Genomic DNA, 16,636 nt, shown 5'->3' with positions numbered 1-16,636 from the left:
AGTGGTTGAGTTACCATCCCTGTAGATGTTCAAGAACCGTGGAGATATGATACATTATGGACGTGGTTTAGTGGGCAGTATTGATAGTAGGTGAACAGTTGGACTAGATGATCTTAGAGGTCTTTTACAGCATCAGTGATTCTGTGATTCAACTTAGAGTGGGTGTTGATTTTCTTTACAGACCAGGTTTTGAAAGCACATCCTGTAGGTGTGAGTCTTGGTATCCAGGGCCTTGTTGGTGCTTCTTGCAAGTCGTGGAGTATTTATCAGTGTCTGCTTTCTCCTTGGCTACATAGAGTTCAGTAGTGTAGGTGTTTGCAGAAAAATACAGCATTGTAGGTTGTCAGCAATAATGTGGTGTGTGTTCAACATGTGCTTGTGACTCCCTGATAAATAAGTAGTCTTCAAACCAGGGCTCAGTCTAGCTTGAGACACCGAAACTACACCCCCACCACAAGATTCAGAAAGTACCACAGTTAATATGGCCTTTCTTATCCCATAGAAATACAAAGCTGACTGTGAAATCTCATTTCCAGGTTTACATAAACACATAACACACATGGTACCCCACTGGCTTTAGCCATAAAGGGGTGGACAGACTTTTTGTGTGCACAGACAGCAATTTTATTTGCCTGCTTGGATCTGCCATAGGAACATTTAACCAGCCCTCTTCTGCTAGAGTCCCAAGGCCTTCTCTTCCCTGCTTCCCTTGGTTCCCTGATCTTCCAGAGCCTCACACTGGCCATGTTTCTCAAAGGCTTGATCACTGTAAATGTAGAAAGAGCTGCCCAAGACCCACCTGCAGTGCAGAAATGCAGAAAGCAACAGAAATCACGTTGATTCTCATGTCAGACCTGATGATCCTTATAGATCCCTTTCATCTTAGAATCTCTCCTTTCCTCTTCTCTCCTCTCCCTGGCCCTCCCCTCAAAAGTCATGGCAGACCCCAGATCTCCTCAGGGACTCGAGAGAGTCTGGCAAAAGAGAAGACCATTCTGCATTTTACTATTTCAAAGGACAAAGGTCAGTTTTGCACAGATTGCTACCAAAATAGAAAGCAACAGCATAGAATCATAAAATGGCTTAGGCTGAAAGGGACTTGAAAGATCGAGTTCCAACCTCCCCTGCCATAGGTTGGTTGCCCTACACTGGATTTGGTTGCCCAGGGACCCATCCAGCCTGAAATTGAGCTCCTGCAAGGATGATGAGGCATCCACAACTTCTCTACCATCCCTTGTTGAAGATCTCAGCATTTCTTCATTCATGCATCGCTGTGGCACATCCCTGATAGTGCCTGGCAATGCTCATTGTCCTGACTCGCATGCTGGTGGCAGATGGCTGTCATTCAAATGGTGTGACTGACACCTATTGGGTATGCTGCACAGAGTGGCACAGCTCCCCTGCAGAGCAAACACATGCTGGTTTTTAATTCAAGACACAAGCAGAGTGGCTGAAAAGGAGACATGGGCTTGTTAAGCTAGGCTTGTTTAGCTTGGAGAAGGGAAGGCTCCCAGGTGACCTCATTGTGGCCTTCCTTGAAGGTAGCGTATAAATAGGAGAGGGTATGACTGTTTACATGGGCTGATGGGAGAACGGGGAATGGATTATACTGAGACAGGGGAGGTTTAGGTTAGAGATTAAGAGGAAGTTTTTCACCCAGAGGGTGGTGACGCACTGGAACAGGTTGCTCAAGGAGGCTGTGGATGCCCCATCCCTGCAGGCATTCAAGGCCAGGCTGGATGTGGCTCTGGGCAGCCTGGTCTGGTGGTTGGTGACCCTGCACATAGCAGGGAGGCTGGAACTGGATGATCACTGTGGTCCTTTTCAACCCAGGCCATTCTATGATTCTGTGATGATTCTATTCTATGACACTGCTTAGAATAGGTCAAAATTTGGCTCCAGGCTCCAGATTGAGTCTGAAGAAACCTTCAGAATGATCCCACAGGAACACGTATCCCTGTGAGCGTACGTGAATGCAAATTCCATGTTTGAGCCCTAACAAATACTGCACCAAAAACTGCTTTTAGAAACTGCCGTCTGCTTCCATGCTTAAAGGCGGGTTCTGCAGGTGTGCAGCTGTGCTGCAGGTGTGGTTACCTTTTGGGGGACTTTCCATGTGAATACGTAGCAAACAGCCATTAAAGAAATGAGGGGGATCATAAGAAGGGAAGTCTGTGTGAGACAAAAAAAAAAAGGCAAGGAAAGGGGGGACCATCAGTATGGAAAGAACAGCCTTCCCAGACATTTGTCTGCAACTGATATAAAGGTAAATATTGGATTGTCAGCTTGAAATGCATCTCTATTGCCTAGCTCCAGCCTGCAAATGGAAGCAATTAGAAAAATGCCCTGCCTTTTTTCACAGTAGGCTGCTTCTTTCTAGCACGAGCCCCACAGATAGAAAGACACATGGAAGTCCTTAAGCAGCAGATTGGTTTACCCTGTCAGTCAGATCTCATTAGAAACTGCAGTGCCTCATACCCAGTAATCTGCTCAGAAGCAGCAGATATTGGTGCAGTGTGATACATTGGTAAGAACTGCCACTCATCACTTTTCCATGCACTGAAATCATATCTTTTGCAGGGGGTTTCTCGCTTAGTTAGATTGAGCCAGGGAGCAGAGTCTACCTGCAGGCACCCAGGAATCAGAAATGCTTCACCTGGAAGGTGTACCAGTTGGCAGGGCACGACTGATAGGGGAAGAAAATGATGAAGAAATGGCCAGCTCTGGAAAGGGTGGCTTTCAGAGTTACACGAGTGAGGAGAAAGGAGCAGGGGGTGGCAATAGCACAGGGCCAATTCCTGCAAGAGGGAAAATGAGCAAAGTAACAGTGTCGAGTCATGCCATATTGATGGGGTTAGAGTGGAGCAAGACATCTGAATGGTAGGGTGCAGTGTAGAAGCCACACTGTAGATCCAGACAAGTTTCCAGCTATGCATGGAAATCTCTCCATGATCAGGAAGTCCAAGAAATGTAGCTCGTGCCTATAGAAGAGCATTTCTCTGAGTATCTTGGAGGCATCCCTCGGACTCAACAAGAACTCAGTGACTGGGAAAGTGATCCAGGGAATCGTTGCTGTTATTATCCAGGTTGGATATTAGGAAAAAATACTCCTTAGGAGGAGTGGTGAGGCGTTGGATCAGGCTGCCCAGGGAGCTGGTAGAGTCATCGTCCTTGGAGGTGTTCAAGAAACGGGGAGATGTGGCACAGTGACACTGTTTAGCAGGTACAGCAGAGATGGATAGATGGTTGGATCCGTGATTCTGTGATTCTATGGCAGTCACACTCAACTGCTTTAGGACTCAACACATAGAACCATACAGTCATAAAGGTTGGAAAAGACCTCTAAGATCATCAAGCCCAACCGTCCACCTACCACCAATATTGCCCCCGAATCATGTTGCTGCCAAGGGACCACTGATGAGTATACAAAGAAGCCACAGCCTCACACAGAGACCACCAATGAGGCCATCTCATGGCTTTGGGCCCTAATCATGTTCTTACAGGCTTGAATTTGCCCTCATACGAGGACAAGTTGCCTTGCTGCAGCCTCGGCTCATGGAAGAGCAACTCCAGGTCATCACTGAACTCTTCGAGTTCATACGATGGCATCCTATTTTTTATATTCTTCTACCTTAGTGGCTTTCATCGTGATCTATCCCAGAAAAGCTGTGGTCCATGTGAGCTGTATTTTGGTTTGGTTGTCCTAACCACCCTCTGGCTTCCAACCTATGAGACAAAAATGCTGACCAAAAAGGGAAGCTGTGATTTTTACAGCTAAATCAGGAAAGAACTGAGTAAACTGAGAGACGGTTCTTCAGCTGCAGAAGGTGACTGGCTCCAGGGCATAGAAACCCACAGGGGAATGCAGATTGGGCAGTTCCTGTCTGCCCAAGGAAGGTCCTGTGGTGAGGCTGACATTAAAAATTCTGACTCAAATGAAGGAAACACAGAGTTAAGGAGGGTGAATTATTGATTGAGTGCAACTATTACCATATCTGACAGATGGAGACTGTCTGAGAACGTTTTGCAGAGTGGCATCTGCACTGTGCCTGATTGGCATCCCTGAACTTTCGCACGTCAGATGCAGGGTATCAACACACAAACTCTGATGCAGCAATTAAATCCGTCCTGTAATGAACCCGGGCTTGATATCCAAGTGAAATCCATGCTCTCACTTGAAGATGGAAAGTCTTAACTCTTGTATTTTAGGAAGATATTAAAACATTTACATCCAGATCGCTGTGTTTGAATCTACACATATGATGCCTGCGTACACAAATCAGTATCACTTTCAGGAAATGATCTGCATTGTGTCATCTCTTACTTGGATTTTATTGAAGGCTTGTAAATCTTGCCTTGCATTCTACAACTTGTATTCCAGATTTGAGATCAAATAGTACATAAAGGGTATAAAATTAAGATGGCATGTCATGTCATGGACTCTTAGGATCATTAAGGTTGGAAAAGATCTCTAAGACCACTTAATCCAACCATTTACCACCCACCAATATTGTCTACTAATTGTCATTTAAATGCACTGACATCTAAAGCTGAAGTTGGTCCCTCTGGTGCATATAGAAGTCATGCATCAGAGGTGGATTCCACATCGTGTTGTTTTGTGTGCAAAAACGAAGAGAAAAAGAAAAGAGGTGCAAATAATATCAAGTTCCGTGCTTTCGTGAGGAACAGCTTGTATTATGAAGAAGCAATATGTAAAATGCATCATTTTATAATAAGATTCAGTGTCTTCGTGTTCTCAGTTGTTTTCTTAAGCCCATTGGTAAATGATTGTATTTTTTTCTTGCAATCTGTTAACTGCTTGGCACGCTGCGTGAGATTTATTCTGCCTTCACTTGTAGCATGCAAACGGGCAGATTCTCAGAATCACCAGGAAAAAAGCGCTTTTTGTCTCTGGAGGACGTTCAAAGGTTGAGGCTTGTGGTGAAGCTGGCCCCGCTGGGAGGTTACCAGCATGGAGATGGATTTCACTGGCTTGTATCAGGTTGGATATTCAGAAAAAAAAGGTACCGTTGGAAAAAGTGGTAGAAGAGGCTGCCCAGGGAGATGGTGGAGTCGCCATCTTTGTAGGTGTTCAGGAAGCATGAAGATGTGGCACTGAGGGACATGGTTAGTAGACATGGTAGAGAAGGGTTGAGGATTGGAATGGATGATCTTAGAGGTCTTTTCTAACCTTAATGACTATGTTATCCTACAATATCCAGCCTGTTGTGTGAAGAATGCCTTCAGACTGATCTTAATGTCAAGACTTCCATTTTCTCAACCATAAAACAACCTTTTCATAAAACAGAGAGACGTGCTGTAAATGGTATTTAAGTGCTTTGAGATACACAAATAGTACTGAAAGAGAAAGCGAGTGAATTAATACAAACATTTAAAGGTCCAGTGTTCACAGCAGATTTCTTTCAATAGCGTGGAGGTGTTGTACAGTGAGAAGATGCATTTCAGGAATGAGATAAAATTAATGATTCAGGGTGATTTCTCTGGTGTGGATGGCTGTGAGGTCCTTGTTTCCATGGAGCCATCATCGTTTTGCAGTGAGGTCATGACTTTTGCAGCTTGCTCCTAAAGAACAATGAGAGAAGACGAGCAGACCTGGAGATAGAAACCACAGCCATAGCTGTGGGTTTTACCTTGCACTGGCATTGCCTTGATGGTACATGCTAAGGATTTGTGCTGCCCAGAGAAAAATATTCTGGTGTGGATCTGTAGGCTTAAGAAGCTGAGGATGTTGGAGGTAAAATTTCACCAAGAACAGCCAGAAGAGGCCACAGTTGTGCTGCACACAGCAGGTTCCATACTCACTCTGCGGTGAGCAAATGTTCCTCCTTTCAGGAATGGCAGACCTAAAAAGAGGCAATGCCTTAGAGAAGCTGTGACTTTCCCCCCTCTTTTGCCCTAGGCACATTAGAGAAGGAGAAACAATTTAAACCAAAAATATTGCTTCAAGAGCCAATGAGTAACAGCTGGCCATAAATACATCCAGCTTGCAAATCTGAAGCTTTCCAAGCGTCAAGAGTTATTGAGAACTGGCATATTAGGTGTGATGAGATGTTCACGTGGGCAGTGGCCAACAAAAACGGTTTGGAGAGGAATGCCAAAGACTTTAAGCTTTAACTCCTTCATGAGGAAACACTTAAGTCCGCGGCTTCTGAGCATCAAAAAATCTGATATTAAATCCATATTGGTTGCCTGGTTTCTTTATAATATCCAGCCTCCATATAGCACTTCAACTTGGTATAACTACAGTGTAGAATGAATTGGCCTCACACCATTCCTTTTCAATTTACAGGGGGGAGATCATTGACCTCTACCCCTTTAGGTCATGGTGGTGGTAACTCCTTGCTGACGATCCCATGGGTAGAGTTTGAGGCTGACTCATGACTTAATTATCCTGCTTGTTTGGACCATCCCTGGCAGTGTTCAAGAGGCGTCTGGATAGGGAGCTAGGAGATATGGTTTAGTGGTTTTCTGTAGGTATGGTAAAGGGAGAACGGTTGGACTAGATGATCTTGTAGGTCTTTTCCAACCTTGTGATTCTATGATTCTATGATAGATCTTGCCCAGTGTTGAGCAATCCGTATTGGATTGCATTGGATGGCATTGGAATAGTCTTCTGGGGAGGTGGTGGAGCCTCTCTACCTGGAGGTGTACATGAAAAGGGTAGATGTGGCACTGAAGGACATGGTTTAGTGGGCACAGTGAGGATGGGTTGGTGGTCGGTCTGGATGATCTTAGTAGTCTGTTCTAACTTTATATGATTCTGTTCTTCTGTGCTTTGTGCTTCCTCAGTCACAGAGGTTTCTAGGCTGGCATAAGATAATGGATGGTTCTAGCAGGAGAAAACTCAATAGTTAACAAACAAATGATAATACAAAACACTATTTCTTAACTCTTGAAGCTACTACAGCATCCAAACCCAATGGACAAAGATGGCAAGAATAAAAGAAAACATAACGAGGAGTTTTCAAGGATTTTTGGCAGTTTGCCTCACCTCAGCAAGTGGTTCAAGCCTCTTTTGAAGCACCGAGGGTCAACCTCAGCCTCCTACAGGCCGATATTGGCTTGGTGGACCTCACAGTTAAGGTGTTACATCCTGTTCTGCCTAGCAAGCAGATGTGTCCTTCACCCATCGGTAACTACCAAACATTCCCCTTTGTATTAAAAACCAGCACACATGCACCACTGAACATCTCCCCCATTACAACATTGGGGTGTGTTGTTTTTTTTTTATCCGGTTCCAAGCCACTTCATCCTAAATAAAACTGGCTGTTGGGTTTGGTTAGTTTTATTTTTGTTGTGGGATTGGGTTTTTTTTCCTCATATTAATGGTTGTTCCCAAAGGGTAGCTAAAATTATATTATATTTTTGCTGACCGGAGCAATCTTTGCAGTAGTTTCCATCGAACTGCTGACACTCTCTTCTTTAGGGCTACATTCATTTCCACATCTCCTCTCATTTATGCATGAGGCAAGGGGAAAAATTGTTTAATATTCTTTATAAACTGGCATATGGTATAGATAATTTTTTTTTCTTTTTACTATATGCAGTAAAAATGCAAATGTGTGTAGCTTATTTGCAAATGCTGGCATTAATAACTGATATTTGAACAGGCTGGATTAGCACTTCTACTGATATACTAAAAAGATTTTTTTCCAATCATTTGCACACTCAAAATCAATTTTAATACAACATGAAAATTGAATTTAATTTTTTTTATTATTATTTAAAATTGCATTTATCTGCTTGAACCATTAAATTTACTATTTAATATGTACTTTCCAGCTCACTTGGTTAGAATTTCATTGCTCTTTATCTGTATAAATTTAATTAGCCTTGATATCATCAGTATATTATAGAACTAATTAAAGATTCAGATAAGTGCTGAGGGTGCTTATTTAATACCCCGTAAAGTTCCATTTGGAGAGTGGGAGATTCCGTCCTTCCTAGTAGCAGCCAGGATGGAGCTACAAGGAGTGCCTCAGAAGTTGCTTTTGAAAAATATCATTTAATGGGTTTTAATGGATTTATCCTTCCTTTGAAAAAGCCGTGTAATTACTGTGTATCCCTGCACAGCGTGAGGGTGGCTGCTGTCTTTCAGGGAATGGTTTGTAAATGATCCAGGCACGTGTTCCCATTCGCAATGACGCCGTCTGATGCAGAGATCCCCACGGGCCACGTGTCCCCAACAGGGCATGGAGCCCCAAGGCACAAGGGACAATCTATGGGAAGAAGGGAATATTAACAACAACAAAAGAGATAGTTATGTAATGCATGTCTTTACATCACAGCCCTGATTTGTGCCTTTATTAAGGGCTGCAATTTGTGGAGATACCACATGAAGAACCATTATGCTATGAATTCACCTTTATTTCTATCTCTCGTGTTCTATTTTCAATTGCAAACCATTTCACATACTGGGAGCTTGCATATTTTAGCTTTTTACGTGCTCTTAACATTCTTAATATTATTCTGCTGTAGGAACGCAGCTCACAGCCTCCTGCCCAAGCCATAATGTATGTTGATGGGACATCTCCTTTTGGTCTTCCAAGAGGAAGATGATGATGGATGAGGCTGTCCATGGTGCATCTCAAGAAGGTGTAGATCACAGCACCACACATATGTTTTTGTCTGCTCTAGCCTCATTCTAGGTTCCCTGTACAGCCCATGGAGACAAATAAATCCTTCTTGGCCATAGTTCACCCTAAGCTGACATGAGAGATTCCCATCTATTTACATGGTGTAAGGGGAGCTGGGGTTGACTAGATGGTTGGGCTGGATGTTCTTTGTGGTCTTTTCCAAGCTCTATGACTAGCACAGCAATGACATCTTTGATGTAGACAATTAAACTCACCTGAATTGCCCGAGAGTGCTTTGGGTTCTTCAGGAGGCAGAAAATGGACATTACTATTATTGTGCTCAGAACTGGTCCAGATTAATTAAAAATCAAGAAAGGGTGGTGAGGCATTGGAACAGGCTGCCCAGGGAGGGGGTGGAATTGCCATCCCTGGAGGTGTTCAAGAGAAGGGTAGATGTGGCACTGAAGGATATGGTTAGTGGGCATGATGGAGATGGGTGGGCAGTTGGACTAGATGATCTTAGTTGTTTTTTTTCCAACCTTAATGACTCTATAATTCTATGCAAACATCATTGCAGTCTTCACGAGGTGTAGAAATTACAGTAATTGCAGGTTTATGTCTATTTTCCATTGACTGGTATTGCAGTTTTTGTGAATTCGCTTTGCAAAATCTAACATGGTGCTGCTTAGCCCTCCTGTCCCATCTCTGGTGCCCAAGTAACCATCAGCGCCATCTCCCACAGGCACCTCTTCTCATTCAACTCAGGCCCAAAACTCTGTATAACAAAAGTTACCTCATTTCTTTCTGCACCTTCCCTTTCTGCACTCACTCACCTCCTCCATACATGTGAATGTAATAGTTCTATTGAGATCTGTCTTTATCAAAATGAAGTGACTTCATTACTGCTTTGGTCTTTTTTCCACTTCAAGTATATATTCATTGTTCCGTCTTGTGGGTGTGTTTTGTGTGTGTGTGTTTGTATGTGTATAGATTTAGTCTGTAAGTGCTTCAGACTTGACCTTTTTTACTTTCTTACTAGATTTCTTATTAGAGTATTGTAAAAATGACTTCCTAATCCCCCAAAAGTGCAAGAGATAAAGCACAGAACACTTCTTTTTTTTGTCGTTCCCTTTGGGTAAGTCAGCACCCAGATCCAAGATCTCCCCTTCTGAATCTGTTTCTGTCCACATCATTACAGAGTAGGCACCCAGCTGTATAATAAGTGAATAATTGAAGTAAGATTCTTTACTCTGGAACATCACGCCGTTCGTCTGAAGGTCCTTCTTTTAAGAAGAGATCAAGTCATTCTCGGGGAAATCAGAATTTAATTGTGAATTCACCTGGCCATCTTTTGAAAAACTTTTGTGTGTGTGCAGGCCTTGGGTTATAGGTTGACATTAGCATTTAAATGGAGAATGGTATTAATAGTCCTCAGAGGATCTTGTCTCAACCTGATTGCCTTTTCAGAGATCTTTTCTTAATGAGAGAACCTCATTTTTTTCCCTCTCTCCAAGAAAAGAGTTCAAGTTACCATCTTTTTTGATAAATACACTAAAAGAGCATTTTTGTCGCTCTTCAATGGTTTGGTGGGCAATATTGGTGGTAGGTGAACGGTTGGACTAGATGATCTGAGAGGTCTTTTCCAACTTTAATGATTCACTGATTCTATAATTGGCTTTAACAATCTTGATTTGCCCACGTGATGGTTTTTTTTTTTGTTTGACCTGGGAACCATTTTCATCTGTGATGTCCTCATTTATTTGCTGTTTATACAAAGATGTTCATATAAAGATGGATCTTCCTGGGCCTCCTAAGTCAGCAGAAAGAGTACAGAAGTATTTGAGCATTGGATTTTTCAGTGAGGGCATTTTCTCTTGATCTTTGGTGACCTTACACAGTCCTTCACTCCTCATCTTCTCAAAACACAACCATCAGCCCTGAGGCTGAACGTAAAGGAGTCCCTGCTGGCCAGACTTCACTGAATGCACCTCAAGCTGCTATTGGCCTTCTTGGTCAGAAAGGCACACTGCTGGCTCATGGCCTATCTGTTGCCCACCAGGACACTTAAGTCCTTCTCTGCAGAGCTCCTTTCTAACAGGTCAGCCCCTTAACTTTAGAGATGCATGCTGTTATTTCTCCCCAGGTGAAGGACTCTAAACTTGCTCGTGTTGAACTTGATCCGGTTCCACTGTGCCCAACTCTCAGCCTGTCCAGGTGTCACTGAATGGTAGCACATCCTTTTGGTGTATCAGCTGCTCCTCCCAGCTTTATGTCATTAGGAAACTTGCTGTGGTGGGATTCTATCCCTTCATCCAGAGCAGTGATTAAGATGTTGAACAAGACAGACCCAACAGCAACCCCTGGGTAACATCACTACTTACAGGCCTCTGGCTGTACTCTGTGCTGCTTATCTCTGTGCTGCTGAGTTGGTTTTCACCTGTCTCAGCTAACCTGCATTTACTAAGCTTCATTACAAGGATATTGTTAGAGACAGTGTCAAAAGCCTTGCTGAAGTCAAAGCGCACAACATCCACTGTTCTCCCCCCATCTACCCAGTTGGTGATGATATCACAGAAGTCTACCATGTTGGTAGGGCATGATTTCCCCTTGGTGGTTCTATGTAGATTAGTAATCTTCTTTCTTTCTAACAGCTTGAAGGTGGCATCCAGAACAAGGCACTGTAACAACTTGTGCTGCAATTATCCATTTGCCTTAGTGATGAACTCAACAAGCCCTATCTACACTTTTCAGCATAAGGCAAATAAATAGTAACGATGCAAGTAAGCATACAAATAAGATTTCCCTGATGAGCTGAGTCAACCAGGTGATTTTGTTCCCATAAGCCACATTCCTGACTGAGGTGGGTAAAGATTCCTGAGATCTGCTCTCTTCTTAACCCAAGTATCAGACTGCTCAGTGGATCTTGGTGCCCAAACTCTTGATCAGTTTAGTACAGGTCAGCTGACACATGTTTAGCTGTGCTCACATGGAAGCCAACAGAAGGCTTGGGAAACTAAATTCATTTTCCAGTTAGGTATGATAATCTGCTATTATTATTTATTAACCCATTTGTCAGATGATAGAATCAACTTTTTGATAAGTCTTAATTCTTCTTCCTGGCTTTAAATCTCAACTTTAAAAACCAGAGCAGTCTGCCAGCATTTCACTGAATAGAGATCTCCCTCACCTGTCATCCATTTACTTCCCCCATCCCTTACTAACTTGCTTTTCACAACCTCCTCTTGATAATCAAAAGAGCATTTATAATGGCAGGGACAAATACACTTCTGAAAGTGAAATGAAGAGCCTAAATAAAAAATCACAGAACAAGAGGCTCATCCCACTCACTCTTTCATATTTCATTATTTGATAACATCAGAAGATGAGTCCATCAGAGCTGCTTGGGCAAAGGCAAACAGGAGTGTGTCTGATCAATATTTATTAATACTTTCAAAGACAAGGGAGGCAAAGTTGAGCAGACTTCATAATGGAGTGAATAATTACTCATGCAAATAAGGTTTGGCCAAAGGCAATGCCATGCCAAAGCAGCAGTGTTTTAATTGCTCCCAATTAAAAATGCATACCTTTTGCTCGCTCGTACTGTCTCGCTTGCTCTATTTTTTTTTTATTTTTTTTTTATTTTTTTTTCATTTTGAAGGAAATTTTTAATTAAAAAATAATCTGATCCTGAACAGAGTGACAGGTGAGTCCTGTGTTTATTAGGAATGGAATTCATCTGCAGTAACCCAGGATTTGGGACAGGCCAAGAAGAAAGGCGGTTGTAAGGACACAGAGTAAAGACAAGGGTTGCATTGACTAATAGTGCTGCAGACACACCAGCTTCAGCATCTCAGGAGAGGGTATGAAGTGGGATCAGTCACCCCGATGCCCACTGACACCTTGACACCATAGAATCAATAAGGTTGGAAAAGACCTCTAAGATCTTCTTGTCCAGCCATCCACCTACCACCAATGTTGCCCAATAAGCCATGTCCCTACGTATCGCATCTACACATTTCTTGAACACCTCCAAGGATGATGAGTCCACCCCCTCCCTGGGCAGCTATTCCAATGCCTCACCACTCTTTCAGAGACACTCTTCCTAATATCCAACCTGAACCTCCCCTGCCCTTCATCACAGAGCCAGCCTGAAGAACCAGGGGAGGCTCAAGGCTGAACCCCAGAGTAATGCACCCAAAAGGCATTTAAGCAGTAGAGATGGAGTCAGATGGAAGACTCCCAGAGAGGCTGTGGTTGTTTCTTCCCCCTCCTGGTCCCTTGTTGCAAAGGAAAAAAAATCATTTCCTTTCTGTTAAGCATAAAATATCTGAAGATGATCAATGTTTCCTAAATCTCACCGTTTACTTTGACAACTGCACTGTTTTTTCTATACGTAGTGTGTATAACTGTACTTGAGATATTGCCGGTACCCTCAGAGTTAACCTAAGAGTAGATTTCTCTCTATGTATTGAAACAGCTTTATAAACAGCTTAATCTTTTTAACACATTGAGGCTCACCAAACCAGCCTTGCAGAATGCTTCTTACCTGAACCACGTAGGTGTTTTCAGTCATTCTCTGAAGCACTGGCCTCATCTGGCATTATCAGCATCACAAGAGCTGATGAGTCTGTAGCTTGTAGGGATTACCCAAATGCCATCTGCAAATAGCAGCTGATATTAAGATGTGCAGGGTCTCTCCCATCCTTACATATCTACCTGCCTTTGGAGATATACAGTCTGGAATCCTTAAGTTAGGGGGACTTGGGGGATCCCTTTGATCAAAATTGCTGCTGAACAGCTCTTACCAATGCTATTTCTTAAGCAGCTTTCACGGTTCCCCTTTCTTTTCCAAGAGAAATCAAAGAATATCTTGTATTGGAGAATCACAGATTATCTTGTGTTCTCAAGAAGTGAAAGTTAGCCTGCCCAGTTTTCCCTTGCTTCTAAGGAGAGCCGTGTGTTCTTGTACCAGAGCCCAGCTCAGAGTCCCCTGGGGCTGTTGGTGATGCTGGAGAACTCATCCTCCTTCAGTTTCTTTATGCTCTGTATCTCATTTGTGTGGAGCCTAACTGCTTGATTGGTTTTTCAGCTTATTGTTTATCGCCGGAAGCTGTTTTTTATTTGCTCCCTGTGCTTTCTGTGTGTACCTTCACTTGTACAAGCACACTTCCTTCTTCTCTGACCAGAGAACACAAATCCAATCAGTCCTTGTTCCTGGAATTGATGGTTTTGGACTCTCCTTCCTCTAGGTGCGAGTCCATCATCCCACCTGGTCTCTGATAGCAGTGATGTTGCTGCAGACTTTCAGCCACGGGAGCAAAGTCTCAGCTCACAGCTGCAGACAATGTCTAGAAGGAGACAGAGGGGATGAAAATGCAGAGCTCTGAAGCCCAGGAGCCTTGATCACACAACCAGGCATGACCCAAGAAGCTGCAAACACATAGTTTTGTCACAGCCAGTTACAGTCATTGCTGCAGTGATTTGCAGTCTGCTGGCACGCTGCGTGCTCTGCAAAAGCACAGCTAAGCCAGACCCGAGAGCCCGCAAAGTAAAGAACAAGAGGAATTTAATATGCATTTTTGCCATGTTTGCCCTGATTGTTATTTTAATGCAGTCAAAGAGCAGGGAGAAGGAACGAGGTGATAACTTTTCCTGGAGCTCTTTCCCTTGGGTTTTAAATAATTGATCCCACCAGGACATAAGGATTAGACTGCAGCCTTCTCCAGCAGAAGCATGGGGGAGCTTCCCCTTATCCCTGACTTTGAAGGGTCTGCCCAGGTTTGGGACCCCCTCTGCCTAAAGGAGCTTTGTAAAATGTTATGTTTGTACAGCTTCCCCTGGACAGGATGCTAGGATGCTTTTCTGTTGGTATTATCTGGACCACAGACCTTCAAGAGATCTTTCTCCTCGGTTCCGCATAATTTGTGTTTTGAGTATGGAAGAGTGTTGGGATCAGGGAAAGTAGGAGGTTTGCTCCCATGTACTTTTGCAATTCATATTAACTCTGTGTTAAATAGGAAAGCCTTTGTGCTCTGCTTGTCCAGCACCTGAAGCATCCTTCTCAGCTCATGGTACTGCTGAATAAAAAATAATCAGTGATGATATCCTATAGAATTAAAGGTCTGGAGCATCAAATATCAATTCTCACCAGAGTGGTTGTTTGCTTGCTTTCCAGGCAGTATTATGAGATGCTCTACAACACGGCGGATGAGCTCTTAAACCTGGTGGTGGATCAAGGTGTGAAGTACACAGAGCTGGAATACATCTACGCCCTGAACTTACTGCACCGAAGCCAGACGGGTGTGGGAGACCAAACCACGCAGAACATGAGGCTGCAGAGGCTGAAGGAGATCATTTGTGAGCAGGCTGCTATCAAACAGGCCACCAAGGACAAGAAAATCACCACAGTTTAATGTGCTCAGCCACAGTGAGCAGCAGGGGCTGTCAGGTTGCAAATCCAGATTCCTGTGTTTCTGTTATAATTTATGGCAAAAGAATGTATCTTCTGGGTAATGGTCTGCGAGCGAGAAAGGAAATGTGATTTAAACTTTAGTTTGGGGGTTTTCTTGGGGTTGGGGTTGATGTGTGATCACGTAATGCTTCCTTAATGTGTTGTCCCAATAGTGATTGCACTGCAGGAGGAACAGGCATCCTGGTAGAGATTTAGGTGGGGTGTTTGGCTTTGCTCTATCACTGCTGCTTTGCCTTGAGATGTAAGTAAGGCAAGATGGGAAAAGAGATTTCACACTGGGTGAGGCCAGAGCCTTCAGTGAAAGATCAGACCACACTGAAGTAAAAATCACCATGACATTATTTGTTTGTAACATGTGGGATCGTGATGATATTGAAGCTGTTCCAGCAGCATTGCTGCACGATAAGCCTGTTTCAGCTTTGCCAGTACTTTTTGCAGTGACGGTCATAGATGCATTTAGTTTTCTGCTGTTTCCACTGCAAAGAGATCTAGTAGCTTATTCCTCCAGATAGTAATAAGCCAGTTCTTGTAATGGGAGGTAACGTGGGACCATTTGTTTCCACTTTTACTTTTTCATTATCATGGAGCCATATGGCATCAGTTTCTGCAGCTCATACTGCACTGGATGACAGTGAATGTAGGAGAAAATTGTCAATATAAAGGTAATAGCTGAACTTAATTCTCTTTTTTTTCTGAATATATCTTTAGAGTGTGCCCAGCTCAGAAGATATTTCTTAATCACCATTTGATGTGCTGGAAAGACACACAGTAGCTCAGCACTGAATGATCAGCAAGGGCAGGAGGAGGGCACATTCCAGATCTGCAGTATGAAGAGAGCTCAGGTCACCATTCTGTCCTGCCTTGACCATTTGTACATGCCTAATAAAAGATTCCTTATTCACTAGGGCTGATAAGTTTATGTCAGCTCTCCAAACCAAGGATACACTGCACTTGTATTTGTCAGGTGAATAGCCAACCCGGCTGGGTTTCGCATTCTGAGATAGGTTCTCTCTGAGCTGTGTAACTACTCATGCATTTGTCTTGAAACTTCAGAATTAAAAGATACTTGGGGACTCCTCAAAGGCTCTGGTGCTTTGTTTTTGAAGAACTTTTGTGGTACTGAAAAGGTTCTCTTCCAGGTCTAAAGTCATGTGGTGTCTTCCAAGAAGTGGTCTTCAGAATCAATCAGTCTAATTCCCAGCTGCCACAGTCCGACTGGACGAGAAGCTTCACAACCTCTGTGTTAAAAGTAGAACCCAGTAGTTCTAACTGTTAAGAATCTTCTGATTTCTGTTCTCTTTTTTTTTTTTTACATGAACTCAGTTTTTCATGTCAGTCTTGGCCATTAAATCCAAGAGTTCATTCCTTTCCATGAGGAATTTGAATGAATAAGTGTGGAGAGCAGCCACCATGGTCGTGTATGATGACGTGGGATCTTCCTGGGGTAACACATGAGCTCTGTATTCAGCAACTGTGACATCCAAGATGTGCTGCAGAGAGGATGCAAGAAGCAGGCGGTTATGCATCCAGACATGGGAGGATGGAAAAGAAGTTGCATGGTAAAATA

At 43.2% G+C, this 16,636-nt stretch overlaps 1 protein-coding gene across 1 annotated transcript in view; it reads left to right on the top strand.

Moving 5' to 3' along the window:
• EXOC4 (exocyst complex component 4) overlaps window positions 1-16,148 on the top strand; it is a 390,126-nt gene extending 373,978 nt beyond the window's left edge. The window contains exon 18 of the mRNA XM_072356793.1: window positions 14,773-16,148. Within this exon, the coding sequence (XP_072212894.1) occupies window positions 14,773-15,010 (238 nt within the window). The 3' untranslated portion in view covers window positions 15,011-16,148. The remainder of the gene's footprint in view (window positions 1-14,772) is intronic.
• Window positions 16,149-16,636: the final 488 nt, after the last annotated feature.

The sequence above is a fragment of the Excalfactoria chinensis genome, chromosome 1 (genome assembly GCF_039878825.1).
Source record: "Excalfactoria chinensis isolate bCotChi1 chromosome 1, bCotChi1.hap2, whole genome shotgun sequence".
Classification (NCBI taxonomy): domain Eukaryota; kingdom Metazoa; phylum Chordata; class Aves; order Galliformes; family Phasianidae; genus Excalfactoria; species Excalfactoria chinensis.
The sequence above is the reverse complement of the archived record's forward strand: the minus strand, read 5'-3'. Positions and strand labels throughout refer to the sequence as shown.